The 14,556-nt window shown below is 48.7% G+C and overlaps 1 protein-coding gene across 1 annotated transcript in view; it reads right to left on the bottom strand.

The window, feature by feature from the left end:
• The window catches only part of LOC147912234 (uncharacterized), an 86,446-nt gene extending 80,116 nt beyond the window's left edge, over nt 1-6,330 (bottom strand). The window contains exons 1-2 of the mRNA XM_087424957.1: nt 6,244-6,330; nt 5,623-5,756 (exon numbers count right to left, since the gene is read on the bottom strand). Of these exons, the coding sequence (XP_087281083.1) occupies nt 5,623-5,756; nt 6,244-6,330 (221 nt within the window). The remainder of the gene's footprint in view (nt 1-5,622; nt 5,757-6,243) is intronic.
• Between the last annotated feature and the right edge of the window lie 8,226 nt (nt 6,331-14,556).

The raw sequence follows: 14,556 nt of genomic DNA, 5'->3' as shown, positions 1-14,556 counted from the left end.
GTGCTTGAGATCTCAGCAAACGCCTTCCTACAAGGCTTGGGCTTTGCCATGGTAACGGAAATGGGAGGGCTTTAGAAGAAGAAAACCTTAAGACAGGAACAGATGGGAAATGTCACACATGAGTCAAGTACATATGTGTTCGAACCCTCTATTTAAGGAGCAAGGAAGCATCAAAGTCACCGAGGTTTACAGAAGGAAATCGTGGTGTCACAATGAACCCAAACATTTCTTTCCTAGCAACACATCACAACACAGCAGTCTGGTCAAAACACAACTGAAGAAGGCATGACTAATGCATTCTGGAATCTCATTTGTTATCTTCACAACTTTCACAGAGCCCACTGCTGATGACAGAATAATCCTTTGAAAACCTGAGGTCTTGATACACGTTATGCTAAAAACAAGTTGCAATTTAAAAAGGAAAGAGGACAACTATAATTTGACTATACCTCTTATGGGTTGAATTGTCTTCACTAAAAATTCATATGTAGTTGTCTTAACCCCCAGCACCCAGAATGTGACTTTATTTGGAAATAGGGTACTGGAGATGTAACTAGTTAAGATGAGATCATACTGGAGCTAGGTGGACCCCTAATCCAGTATGACCAGTATCATTATAAGCAAGAGAAATTTGGACACACATGCCCACAGGGAGAATGCCCCATGAAGATGAAGGCAGAGATCGGGCTGACACATCTACAAACCCAGGAACACCAAAGATGCCAGCAACCAGCAGAAGCTAACAGAGATGCCTGGAACAGATTCTCCCTCACGGCCCCCAGAGGGAGGCAACCCTGCCCACACCTTATCTTGGACTTCTGGCCTCCAGACTGTGAGACAGTAAATTTCTGTTGTTTGAGGTACCAAGTTTGTGACACTTTGTTACAGAAACCCCAGTAAACTAACATAATACTCAGGTATTTTTATCTATTCAGGTAGTTTTATCTATTTCACTGGGGGAAAATATTTTTAAAATCATAGAATATTCTGGGTCAAATTTTGACCTGAGAGTTGGTGCTATGAAAGCCACTAATTTAAGGAAGGAGAAACCTAAACTGTTAAATTATGAGAAAAAAAATTAATACTAAGATCCCAAATCAAGAAAACTGCAATTCTGTTTGTTAGCTGGCCCCACTGTGGCCCTGGAGACAGGAGAGCTGGGAGGCCTGGAGAGGCGTGAACGTGGAGGCTTCAGGGAAAGCCACGCCTGCTTCCCAGAACGTTCTCAGCTACTAGGTATTTCATCTTCCAGAGGGACAGCCAACAGAATCAGGACACAAGAATCGCCATCCTGCCTCCATCCAGCCCAGAACTGCAGCCCTGACAGTGGCACAAAGGGACCATTTACGGGAGCACAGGAGTGTTCCCTAACATTTCAGCCGCAAAACGACAGGAGTGTGCTCCGAAGTGTGTGTTTGATAATGGATTTGTTACCCGTCAAGTCACCAAAAGCTTCTTAAGGTTTTTTTGTTTGTTTTATTCATTTTTTTTTTTTTGGTTTTGGCCTATACTAGTCTTGGGATAACAAGATTTGAAAGTTTACCACATGCTTCACAAAGTAGTAATTCATTTTATCTTAGACCTGCCTTTTCTTTGAGGGGTCCCCTTAGCTCTAGGGCCTGCATCCACGTTCTCCCCACGACCTCTCAGTTATTAAGGAGAGCCTAACGTGGCTGACGTCCACGGGAGAATGTGGATGGGTGGTGACCCTCCCCCAGGCATGCCAGAGGGCTCTGAGCTTCACCACACCAAATTCACACCCACATTGGTGAGGTAGGTAAAGACAGAGGCCAACATCTCAAATGTGAGTTTACACGTGCTGGTCCTGTCATCTCCTGGCCTGCTCGTCGTCGCCCCATCTCAGGTGCTGGGCCTGCTGCACCTGCCCGTGGCCTTCCTCTCTGCGAGAATCCTGGCGTCAGTGTCTACATGGAGAACAACTGGACTGTCCTCTTTCTGCACGCCATCAGCGTCCTTTCCCTCTATTCCACTTCAGCCACCCACTTCCACCGGCACCCGCCAGCCTTCCCATCACTTGAACCATCTCCAGTCTGCAACACTGCGCCAGGCGTCCGCTCCCAGACCACACCTTCTCTGCATCCTGCCTTGCGTCTGTTCTTCAAACGCCGGCCCCTGCCTCCTCTACGCCCGTCCACTTTGTGTCAGGCTCCCTCCTGTCTTCGTGGTCCCGAGCTAGTTTGGACTCCATGATCCATCACCCCACCATTCTCTTGTCTACATCCTCGAGGCCCTTGTCCTAGACTTGAAACTTGCATCAAAACCCCACCTTGGGTCAACCCAACCGACCACTTCTCCACCGAGAGCCTCCAGTACAGGAGGGGGTCACACGGCCTGTCCATTCATGGTCTCCAGCCCAAACTGGACCCTCCGGCTGCCCAGCAAGGCTTCTAGTTCCCAAATCCACTACGCAGATCCTCACTTCTCCCTAAATTGCTGACTGCACCTGCCTCCCTCCCGCTTGATCACGTGATCTCACTTCCCACTTCACAGAGAGAAGTGAGGTCGTCCAACAGAGACTTCCCGACACCCATCTTATCAGCTTGCCTGCTGGGGCGCCGTTCTCTCCTCCACCCTCCTCATCCCTCTTGGTCTTCCTCCTCCTCAAGAAGCCCTCCATCTCTGCGGGGGGTTCATCTCTCCCACCATCCGGGGACCTCACATTCGCTCATCTTCCTTCTAGTCTTTCACCTGAAGCCTCTCTCTGTATGTGTTTCTTTTCATCATCACTTAAACATGCTCAAATCTTTTCCATGTTTTTAAAAAGCAAAACAAAACAAAACACCGTGATCCACCCCCTTCACTTGCCAACTGATCACTCTCCTTTCCTGCAGAGCTAAAATTCTAGAATTCTAGGAAGTTACCCATGATGGCTGCTTCCATTTCCACATCTCCCACCCATTCTTCCACTCACTCGCATCTCATTTTCCTCCCACCGCCTGCAGAATCTGCTCTTGACAGGCTGCTGGAGATCTCCATGTAGTTAAGTCTGTGGATGCTTTTCATCTGTATCTTACATTTACAGTTGACGCCATTATCCAAACCCCCAAACTCTCTTCCAGGGACCTCTGTTGCACTTCGTCTTCTTAATGTCCTTATTCCTCTTGGGCCCTCCTCAGTGTCCTCCTCTCCCATCACGTCTCTGTCTTAAGACTTCTCTTGACATTCCAGCACATTTTCCCCAGACGTTCCCACCACGCCCATGCCACCAGGCACCGTCTCACCCTCTCTCTCCTCAGAACGTCACTGTCACTGGATAGAGGTGCATGGACGTCTCCTCGGTGTCTGAAAGCAGCATGGCCACAACTGACGTGCGTACACATACCCTCCCGTCGCAGTCCTGCTCAGTGAAGGGCACCTCTATAACCCACAGCGCAAGCCAGGACCCTGTGACGATGCTGGGCTTCTCCCTCCCCTTCACCTCACCCCAGCCCGTTACCAGCTCTGGTCACTTCTGTGTCTGGAGTCTCTCTGGCATCTGTTAACCCTTCTCCATCCCCACAACAGTACATCAGTTCAGGCCTTGCTCACCTGGACGAATCCAACCACTTCCAGCTTCTAGTCCCCCAGCCTCCAAACCAGCCCCTACTCACTGTCATAGAGTACTGTCTCTAGGATGATGACCTCATCACATCACCACCCCATTTAAAACACGCTGTGGGCTCCTGGCCTCCCGTTCCCCTTAGGATGAAGCCCCAACACTTTAGTATGATCTACAAGACTCCTTTTGATCCAGCCCCTGAGTATTTCTCCCATAACATTTCTCATCTCCCCCTCATACACAGCCTCTTTATCTCTGTCTTCTGAACACGCTCCTCATCTGCCTAGAACAGAACACCATTTTCCCTCCTTGCTCCCACATCACCTTCATCTTCACCTGGCTTTCTCCTGCTCATCCTCCACCTCCTCAGGGAAGCCTTTGATGTCCTCTTGATTCTGGTGGATGTGCCCTCTGTGCTCCCCATCACTGCGTGCGCCACACGCATGGAGCTGTGTATTGGCACACTTGCCCCCATCACCATGCAAGTTTTGAGGCAACAGGTACCACAACCTTCCACTCTTCTATTCCCAATACTGAGTACCCATCTTGCATATCACGCATGAATAAGTGAAAACAGTAAAAGTGGGAAAAAAGAATAATTGGATTGCAGGTTCTAATCCAATTGACAGACATCTACGGTGTCCATATTTCACGCAAGAGCAAGTAGACACGATATGTCTGGGCACCAGGCACACGATGAGCACACTGCAGGGGTGCGTACCCGTCTGAGATTCCTTTTCTTTGTAGGAACATGGGGAAAACAGTGCCTGTGAGGTTGTTCTGAAGATCAAACAGAATCACGGAAAGAGGAGCTGTAAGTGAGAACTGTAAGCAGACCTTGTCACTCTTGCTGTGACTCCTGCCACCCCACCTCTTCACTGCCTGGGATCATAGGAACTTTGTCAAAGGACCAGGCCCTTGGAGAGCAGAGAAGTTTACCTCAGAGGACAGTGTGTTCTCAGAGTCTTCACAGAACATGGACAACTGTCTCCCAGAGCTGTCCTGTAGAGGATCTCCATGGGACAAGGGCTCAGAGCCCACGAAACTCCAAGAGCTTGCATTCCATGATTCAGGGCCCTGGTCATAGCCCTCAGCCTCAGCCTTTCCAGAAAGGCCTAGAATTTCTGTTCAAGTTACTATCTCCTGAATTATTTTTGTTACCTAGCGTTGGGGCATCTCCTTGGGTGCATTAGCACAACTGTGCAAATTAGTGCAATATAGTCCCCACGAGATCCATCATGAACAGCGGGCAGCTGCAGCCCAAGGGTCAGTGTGGCAGACAACTGAGGGATGATCTCAGGGCTCTGAGTTGTTGCTTCCATCTCTACTGCTCGAGGGAGGGTTGCAGGCAAGATCTTTGAGAAGCAGGTTTCAGGGCATTAGCTGAATCTACACGAAGATTTTAGATCCTTCGTGATTGGGGGCTTCAGTTACTGGGGGGCTTGGTCAGGTGGCTGAGTGTGGGCTTGTTCTACACAAGGCTTCTCTGCAACATTCACCAGCGGTGTGCTGACCTGTTGCGTTTGCTGATTTCTGTGGTGTAAACACACAAAGGCAGATTTCAAGCTTCCGATATAAGGTCAACTGGCTCAGGAAACTCCTGAAATGTTAACAAAGGTCCTGCTCCAGGAGGAGACGAGTTCCAGCCCCCGGCGCAACACTTGGGGAGCATTTAAGGCCTGGGCCCCTACCCCGGATGTTGTTCTTTCGTGCTGGTCCCACGGTCCCTAAGTCTGGTGCTGGAGGGGAGTCTCCTTCCCGAGAGGCAGGTCTGGATCTCACAGCCTGGGTTACGCTCCCTTGTCCCACCTCTTTGAGGATGTGCATGTGTGAAGGCAAAGGACAAGCAAATAGAACACCCTGGTTCCTGACATGAAGGCCCGGGTCATTGCTGGCTTACGTTCCATGACGGTGGCTCTGTTCTTTGTAGAATTCCCAGAAAGAGAGAAGAGTTCCTGTCTCACTTCCTGGATGCAGCCGTATCCCTCCATCTTTAACACATGCTCTTTAACACTGCACCCATCCCGCCACCAGCAGCCCAGTCCCCCAACAGGCCACCTAACCTGGTCAAGTTCACATCCAGCGAGAGATCCTTATCCCTCCTGTCCACGTGCTGGTGGCTTGTTCTCACCAGGTGCTGGGCCTTCCCTTCCCTGCAGGCGAGGCTCTCCGTTGACCCACCAGTGCAGTCGTAGCTCTGGATGGGACAGGAAGGGTGCCATCCTCATACTGAGAATTACACGCAGAAGGGACACCCCTCTTAGCGCTGGCAGCTGACCTATGTCCCCCAGAGTCGAGTCCTCGGATTACAGCAATTTCCTTTCACTGCTGAGGAAACAAGTTTTCAATTTTCCTGTATTTCTGTTTTGTCCCCTACTAACTAACCTTCAGATTTCCATACCAACTGCACTTCATGGAAGAAAATATTCTGAAGTGAAGAGATGGCTCCTAAGTCTTATTAGTATTATGCTGTTTTCTATGTGACTGAATACTAAATACTCCTTTTTTTCTGTAATTAACTTTTCTGAAAAAAAATTATCAGAGTATGAAATTTGTAAATTTTAAGGTTTAGGAGAAAAGCTCCTGAAATAGTATAGTTATCTTTTTAAATAGTGATTATTACGACATGATAAATATATTTGTGACTCTTAGAAGCTGCGACCTGAGAGGGTTTCAGTTCTCACATCATCCTCTTCCTTCTTTTCAGCATTGGGTACTGATTCCCAGTTAACGGAATGCCACCGACTTATAAATTCCGTGCAGGTCTCCATGGTAGCACAAGTCCAGAGCTCCAAGACCCAGGTCCACGTCTGGTGAGAGTTTGAGAAATTGAACTATGGCTTTGAAAGAGATTTTATGCAACGATGAATGCCAATATCCCACTTTCCAAAACATTCGCAGAGCTGATTTCTTGCTTAGGGTACCATGCATGGGACACAGTGTTCCAGCAGGAGGAAACTTAGGGAGGGAAAGGGCAGCTGTCTGTGAGAGAGAGAGAGAGATGTGGAGGGAGGGGAGGAAGGGACCAGGGCAAGAGGGACTATGAGTGACGTGTGTGGGATGTGTCACTTGTGTCTAAGCAATTAGCCATTTGGGTGCCTTAGTCTGTTCTCCTAGAGGATTATTATAAGCTGGCTTTTCACTACTGTTCTCAGATTCTAAATTAGAAGCTGACGACTCTTCATGGGATTTCTCCTTAGCTCCATTTTGAGCAGGTGCTATTTAACTTGCCAACGGCGGTAGGCACAGCCAGGCGGCAGGAGACACGGCTCGCGGCTGGACTCTCTCCCCACCCCTCCTCCGGGGAAAGTGAGGTCAGGGCCTGCTGCAGCTGCTCCCTCTCACTCATCGGACAGCCTTGTTTCCCGGAAGAAAGATGGCATTATTATCGATTTTGTTTGTCACATCCAAATTCAATGTTCTCTTGCTAATCTCCCGAACGTTTTATGTTTTCGTTTTAGAGGGCATCTTTATAAATGATGCTATCTCAATATTTCTCGGGCCAATTCCTGACAACCAAGGCTCACAGGCTCCCCATTTCTTGGGAATTCACGCCTGGTTCAGCCCTCGTTCTCAGGGCAGGGCAAGTCCAGGCCAGCTCAGACCTCACCCCAGAGCTTCGAGGGCAATGAGGGTGATACAGGAATAGAGAGAAAGGTGAACAGCGTGGGCGTTTAACTGGACTACTGGACAAATGACAGAAGAGGAATGTTGCTGACATGTCAAAATAAACAATCGTACTCAGCCCACTGGATGAATGGGAGGGAAAGACAGAAGAGGTGAAAAAAGAAAGAGAGGGAAGGAAGGAAGGAAGGATGGGGGGGGAGGAAGGGAGGAAGAAAGGAGGGAAGAGAGAGAAGGTGGGAGGGAGGGAGGAAAGAAAAAGAAGAATGCGTAGAAAACAACGGAGGAAAGAACAGAACCAGGTTTTTGCAATTTGAAATAAATCTTACGCTCTTTTGCAAATTCTCATAATTACGTGATTCTTTGTAGAGTTTTATTTTCTTCAGTAAGTAATTATACTACCAGCTCTGAGCCCCTCCCGGCTCATCATGTTGTGTATTACCTACAACTCAAAAGTTTGTAGCATTAAATTCTAAAGATAGAAAGAAAAATTTTAAATTGTATAAATCAAAAAACCCAGAAAGACCCCGGGCTTGCTGCCGGGAACACGAGCACCAGCCCAGGCTCCGCCACACTCAGCTGCGCGGTTTCACACAAGAACCTTCAAGAGTCGGTGCCTCAGTTTCCTCATGTGTAAAAGAGGGAAGAAAGAAACCACGCCTCTGACCATATCTAGGCTTATTCTCTGAAAGTATATGTAACCCAACAGGCATGAATTTGGCATCACGAGGCTGTGCTCCTTCATGACTCTTCCTTCGGCTTAGTCTTGAAGCCGGAGGGAAGGCAGACATGACACGGAGGAAGTGGAAGGTCTGAACCCACCCCTTCCCATCCAGGCCTGTTAACCTGGGCAGCATTTTCCGAATCTCAGGTCTGCAACCATCAGTGGTTCACATATTCAATTTAATGTGTATGGCCAGTATTTTTTTTAATATAATAGAAGAGAAAATAATGTTATAACATATTCTATATCATATATAATGTAAGAGACTAGAAGAGATTGCATTTCACATAGTAAGGGTAAGTGTGGTTTCGTTACATTCTTTTGTTTCAGATACACACGCACACACACACACCCACTCCATCACAATGTAAAGTGTATTTCTTACTGTAGGTCACAGTCAAGGTCCCAAAGTGGTTGGAAGTGGCTCTACTGACCACCTAACCAGCAGAAGACTGGCCCTACCAAACACAGTCGAGGCCAACGTGGATGTCGCTCTCAGCGTGTGCTGAGACTGGGGCCCAGATGGAGCCTTCACGCTGCGTTGCCATAGCAACCTGTTAGGCTTCCACCATCTCCACATCTGCAGGATCTTGTCATTCGCCGCCTCTGTGCCTATGAGAGCCTGCTGTACAGGGCTCTGTGTGTTGCTCCGAGCCCCTGATGCCCGCGGGGGGGATGGGAGTCCAATGGGAAGCCCCCGGGAGCCGGAACAGGCGTGGAAGACCCTCCTTGGGGCTGAGTGATTGGTTCTGATCGGGCTCCTGTCTTGTTTCCTGTTCTGGGAGAGATGTGTTCAGAGGACCAGGAGCGGGTGGAGGGAAAGAACAGACAGATGGCTCCTGTTCCCTTGGCGACAGCCTGAACCTCCGTGTCACAATTGGGCAGCAGACTCGGGCGGGGCTCGCACCTCACTGATGATGAGACCAGACAAATGAGGTGTCATGCCGCCTCCCCAACGGCGCCTGGGCAACTCCTCCTGCTCCAAACAGAGTAAACGCCACGAAAGCAGCCCCAGACGCCCCTGGCGTGGTGACAGGATCTCTATCCAGATCCTGCTTCATCCTCACCACGTAGTATCTGCGTTTTGATCTTTCAGTCATTGAAGAAAGGAAACTGAGATTCTTAAGAACAGAAACACCGAAAGTAAAGGAATTGTTTAAGAAAACCACTTCCTCTGACAGTGTCTAAGTCTAGTGTTCTCTGAGTCCATTATATTTTTTCATCAAATATTTAATCCCTTTTCAGTGAGTTTAAGGGATTCTTTAAGACGAGAATGAGGATAATAATCAGAAAACAACCAATTTTAAAAATGAGCTTAAAGATTTGAGCAGACTCCACTAGAGAAGGTATAGGGATGGCAAATAGAGATGCTGCTCACAGTATCCGTCATCAGGGAAATGAAAATCAAAACCACAATGAGACGCTGCCACAGACCCAGGAGAATAGCTACGACTCCAGCGTGACCACACCAAGTGCTGGCCAGGATGTGGAACAACAAAAACTCGTCTACTGCTGGTGGGAAAGCAGAATGGCGCAATCACTTTGCAAACCAGTTTCATGGTTTCTTCAAAAGTTAAACATATATTTACCACATGACCCCCCTTTCCACTCCTAGGTATTTACCCAAGAGAAATTATATGTGCATACACAGACGCGTACATGCGTACACCGGAATGTCCAAGAGGTGAATGGATAACCAAACCGTGGTCTAGCCATGCAGTGGAATATTACTCAGCTATTGATACACACTACACCCTGCAACAAGACTGATTCTCTGAGAGAGAAAAAATAATAAACAAAAAAAGAGTGCATATTGGAAGATTCCACTTGTCTAGAATTCTAGAAAATACAAGCTAATCTATCGTGTCAAAAAGCTAATCAGTGTTTGCTTTGGGATGATGAGGGGAGGGGTCAGAGAGGGGCAGGGGGAAGGATTTCCAAAGAGACACAGGAAATTTTAGGGGCGATGGATATGTCCACTGTTTTGCATATGGTGACGGTTGCACAGGTGTATACATATGTCAAATCTTACCAAAGTATACAGGGTTATGTATGTGCCGCTTTTTGTATGTCAAGGACACCTCAGAAAAGCTATAAAACAAACAAAAACACTCCTTTGCCTCTGGAGGCCCCTCTCAACACTGTCAACTGTCTTATTTCTTCTAACGTTACAGTCACCTTCTTCGCCACCTTGCTACTTATTTATTGCCTCTGTGATCTGATTTCTACCCCCACAACTCTACCAAAACCACTCTTGCAAAGGCCACTGATTATCCACAGAGTGTAAACCCACTGGCCCTTTTCCTAGTGGACCTCATCATGGCATCTGACACCATGGTCAGATCACCCTCATCTCTCTGTCTCTGTGCTCAGCCTCCCGATTCTCTCATCTCGAAGGCCACTCACCTACATCTCCTTCGTTGGTCCTCCCACTTGCCTACTTCTTACAAGTTGGTTTGTCAGGGCTCTCTTTGGGTTTTTGCCCTCTTTGGTTCTCATCTACATCTTCCTTGGGGATCTCAGCCACTCCTCCTTCTGTAGCCGCCACCAGGATGCTGATGGCTCCACCCCTCTCTGCACTCTGACCTCTCTCCCAACCCCACACTCATATCCATCGGGAGGTCCCATCAGCCCCTGAAATCCCATGCGTCCAAATCTGAGCTCATTCTCTTCTCCCGAGATTCACCCTCCCACATTCGCTATCTTCAGCAACGGCACCCCATCCTCCAAGTCAGGAAAGGAGGAGTGTTCTGACACCTCCCTGTACATCCATAATCAGTCACCAAGGCTTACGAAATCCACCTGCAAGGAGTCTTCAAGTTCAGTCCCTCGCTGCACACCCACCGCTGGCCTTGATCTCAGCCTTCACCCTCTCTAAACCCCGGCTTTATCTGAATTCTCCTGTTTCCTCTACCTCCGCCTACCAGTGCCATCTTTCTAACAGGTAAATCTAATCACCATCCCCCGTCCCACCTACAAATCTTCCTGTCTCTTCCCATTTCTCTTCCCACTCATACTTGAATGTGTATAAAATCAGGTGGGAGGATTGTTTGAGAGACAGAGTCCAGCCTCACATCCCAGAGTTTCTGCTCCACAGCTCTGAGGTGGGCTCAGGAATCTATTATTTAACAAAACCCCAGGTGCTTGGGGACTAGGGGGGAGTGGGAGCGGGCTACTTCAAGAAACCCAGAGATATTTTTGATTTTTTGTTGTCATAACTGGGGAGGGGGGGCGTGGTAATGGCATCTAGTGGGTAGAGGCCAGGGATGCTGCTGAACATCCCACAACGCACAGGACAGCCCCTACCCGCCTCGCCACAGCAAAGAATCCTCCAGTCTAAAATTTCACTGTTGTGGAGGCTGAGGTTCCCTGGCCTGAAGGATGAGGCTCGTCTCCTTTGAATGAAACACGAAGCCATGTGTGACGTGGCCCCTCCCAGCTTCCCAGTGTGATGTCCCCAAAGTGGAGACATTCAAGGAGACCCAGCAGTCTGTACCTCTGCACACTCACCGTGCTCTCTGTACCTCCCCACCACCTTCTGTCTGAACCCTAGGTCCGTGACCTACCCTTGCCCAGGCAAAAGCTTCTGTTTAGAATACGATTCCTGGGGAGTGACTCAGAGCTGTGGTGCTGCGACAGAGTCCGGCACCCCGAGGCGCAGTGGAGCCGGGACGGCAGTGGTGTCAGGCGCCTCCCTGTTTGCGACACGCCTGGTCTCCCTGGTTCCTGCTCCCTTTGCCATGCCGTGCTCTCTAGACTCCTCATCAACTCCGTGAGCTACTTAATATCCTTCTACTCAATTCCTTCTTTTTTTTTTTTTGCTAAGTTATTCAGAATTAGTTTCTACTGTCTGTAGCCAGGAGTCTGACTGGCACAGCCCTTGTGACTTAGTGTGTCTGGCACTAGAAAGAACTCAATAAATATTTGTTGAATAAATGTCATTACTAAGCAGGAAAGTAAGGAGAACGCATTGTAACCTAAAACCAGGGAAATCTGAATGTTCCAGTGGAACAGCACGATGGCATTCACCTCTTCAGAGGATGTGGGTCAGAGAACCCAGAGGGGCTCCAGAAGCCCCCTCACCAAACCTACGATCAGAGGGAAACTCTACACCCAGCTCCCACCACAGGGGCTCACAGGCCACCAACAACCTTCTCCAGATGAATCCCCCAGTCACCAACTAACTGACCCTTTGACCTTTGTCTTAGGTAAGGGGTCAAGATCCTTGAAACGGCATCCAGAAGTTTTCTTCTCCACAATGGGATCTCTACCGTCTCCAGGGGCCTCGGTCAAAATTTTTAACTTGCCTACTACACAGGCCAAGCTGTGGGTGCCTTGGGAGTTCCACTCACATGACCAGTGACCCCACAGAGCCTGTGGGTCTGCACACACTACGTACAAACATTTCAGAAGAAGAGGCCATTGACTTAGGGACAGGTGATTTCAGCCCCACATCCCCAGGAGTGCCCATGACCTCCATAAGGGCTGGAGCCAGGAGACAGAGTGGGAATGGGGCACAGGTGGGAAGAAGTGATGAGAGCTTTAGGACTGAAAGGAGCCTCAGGATCATCTAGTCTCTTCACAGAGTACAAAACTGACCAACCCAAGTTCACATGGTTAGTGACACTTAGGTCATTAGGGCCCCCATCTTCTGACAAGGACAAGTTCCAGAATTCAAAACGGCAAATACAATTCAAAGATGCTCTTCTTCTCTCCTGCGCGCTCTCCTGACTCTCACACCAGCCCCATTCCACGCCTATCCTTTATTTTCTTGTGACTTCTGCCAACCCCATCGGAGGTTTATCACCAGCCTGTGAGGGCAAATGCCAAAGCTTCTGCAGAGCTTTGGACTGCTCAGTTTTGCCAGGATATTCAGCGGAGCCATGTAATTAAGTTTAGTATTTTACAAACACACACAATGTCACACATTACCAGTAACAAGTGGTAGTTGTATTAAAATAAACGTTAATATTTTATCTCTTTAAGACCAGCAGCTCGGGAAGCAGAGACCATCAGCTGCATCGTGGAGCCCTCAGTCTCTCGACAGAGGCTGCATCCCCCTCCCTGGCCAGCACTCCAAGGCCCATGGGACTCTGTTCTCATTGACTCCTTCAGACATCCTGATTGTGCCCTGGACTTCCACACATTTTTCCCCATCCCAAATCTGACCTTATTAGAGACCTGCCATATGAAGATAGTCCCAAATAAATGAAGGGGAAAGAAAGGTGGGAACCATTACCTTTCTATAATTGGATTAGAGTCATTTCCTCTGTGACCAGTTATCCAAAATGGTACCTGTTCATGGGAGCGAGCTACATGGCGGGTAGTCACTCAGGAGAGAAGGAAATGTGTGTTTTCGGTAAAGGGGAAGGCAGGCTGCCATGTTCTAGAAGAGGCTCCACCACCTGTTATGAAGACAGAGGGCCAAATCAGGGTCCTCTTCTGCTGAGGACCACCTCTCCAAAGTGTGACACACCTGAGGAATATACAGCCACTCCACGCACCCTAAATTAGAAGCTGCCTTTACCACCTGCCTCCCTGCAATCCCTGTTGGCATGACATTGAATGGGAGGATGAAAAAGAGCAAGTAACTTTTACTCTAAACACATGGTTTATTCATGGACGGTCTCCCAGGGGCAGAGGTCAGGGTGGTCAGAAAGTCCGAAGTTGAAAATTTATTTGATTGCTGACTCCTCTTCAGCACCGCCAGGAAAACACTTAATAATAGTGCATTTTCCTTTCATGACGAAGGAGATGGTCTGGTCCATGAGGGAAGCACTTCAGAATGGGAAGGACCCTAGGGGCCTTCTCAGGTGCTTTTCCAGCAGTGGAGGTGGGTTTGGGGTGCCACCTCAAGCCTCTGTTGGTCCCTCAGTGATCAGAGAACAAGGCCTGTGGCCACGGAGCAGAATGAAGCCAACCGGCCAAAGCTGGGGTTCCATTTACAGTGGGGGGCTCCTGGATGATGAAAAGACCACTGGACGGCAGGAGACCTGGATGTCAGTGTCTACCATGGTCTTCCACCAACTGTGTGACTTTGATCACATAACTCCAAGTTCACCTGGCTAAGAAATGGAAGAACGAGGATTCTTCCCAAGTACGTTGTTAACACTCTGGTGCTCTGCTAGGGAATGCTCTGCCTCCCTTTGGATTCCAATGGCTTAACTTGGAATTGGAAAGACTTTCCCCGCCTGAGGCAGGGAGTTGAAGTTAACATCTTGGGACGCTCGGCTACAAACCCTAAGGGGCTCATCTGTCTGCACCCTAAACCAACTGGAAGCGACGTGGCTCTGTGTAGTTCAGTAAAATGTGGAGTTTTGTTCCCCAGGGTCTTCGAGCAGTTTCAACATTACTGAAAGCCAGAAAGTCATTTCCTCAGAGTTTCATACTGGGAACTGAAGTCTCTCTAGAACTTCTTCTATTCCCTCTGTTACCCGGAGATGTGGGTCTCTCCTGGGACCTGCGTTACCAAGCTTTCCCCATCGTAAATGATGGTGAGGAAAGGAACAAAGTAAGAAGGGGATTTAAGTTATTGACATGCCTGATATATTTAAATAACTCCACAGGCCAGGGGTGTAAGAGGTAAAGTTTTAGTCAGTGGTTCCCAACGCCTCCGCACATTAGAATCACCTGCGGAGGTTCACCCTGA

This window comes from Ceratotherium simum, chromosome 38, assembly GCF_057802395.1.
Source record: "Ceratotherium simum simum isolate JZ-2026a chromosome 38, ASM5780239v1, whole genome shotgun sequence".
Taxonomy (NCBI): domain Eukaryota; kingdom Metazoa; phylum Chordata; class Mammalia; order Perissodactyla; family Rhinocerotidae; genus Ceratotherium; species Ceratotherium simum.
The sequence above is the reverse complement of the archived record's forward strand: the minus strand, read 5'-3'. Positions and strand labels throughout refer to the sequence as shown.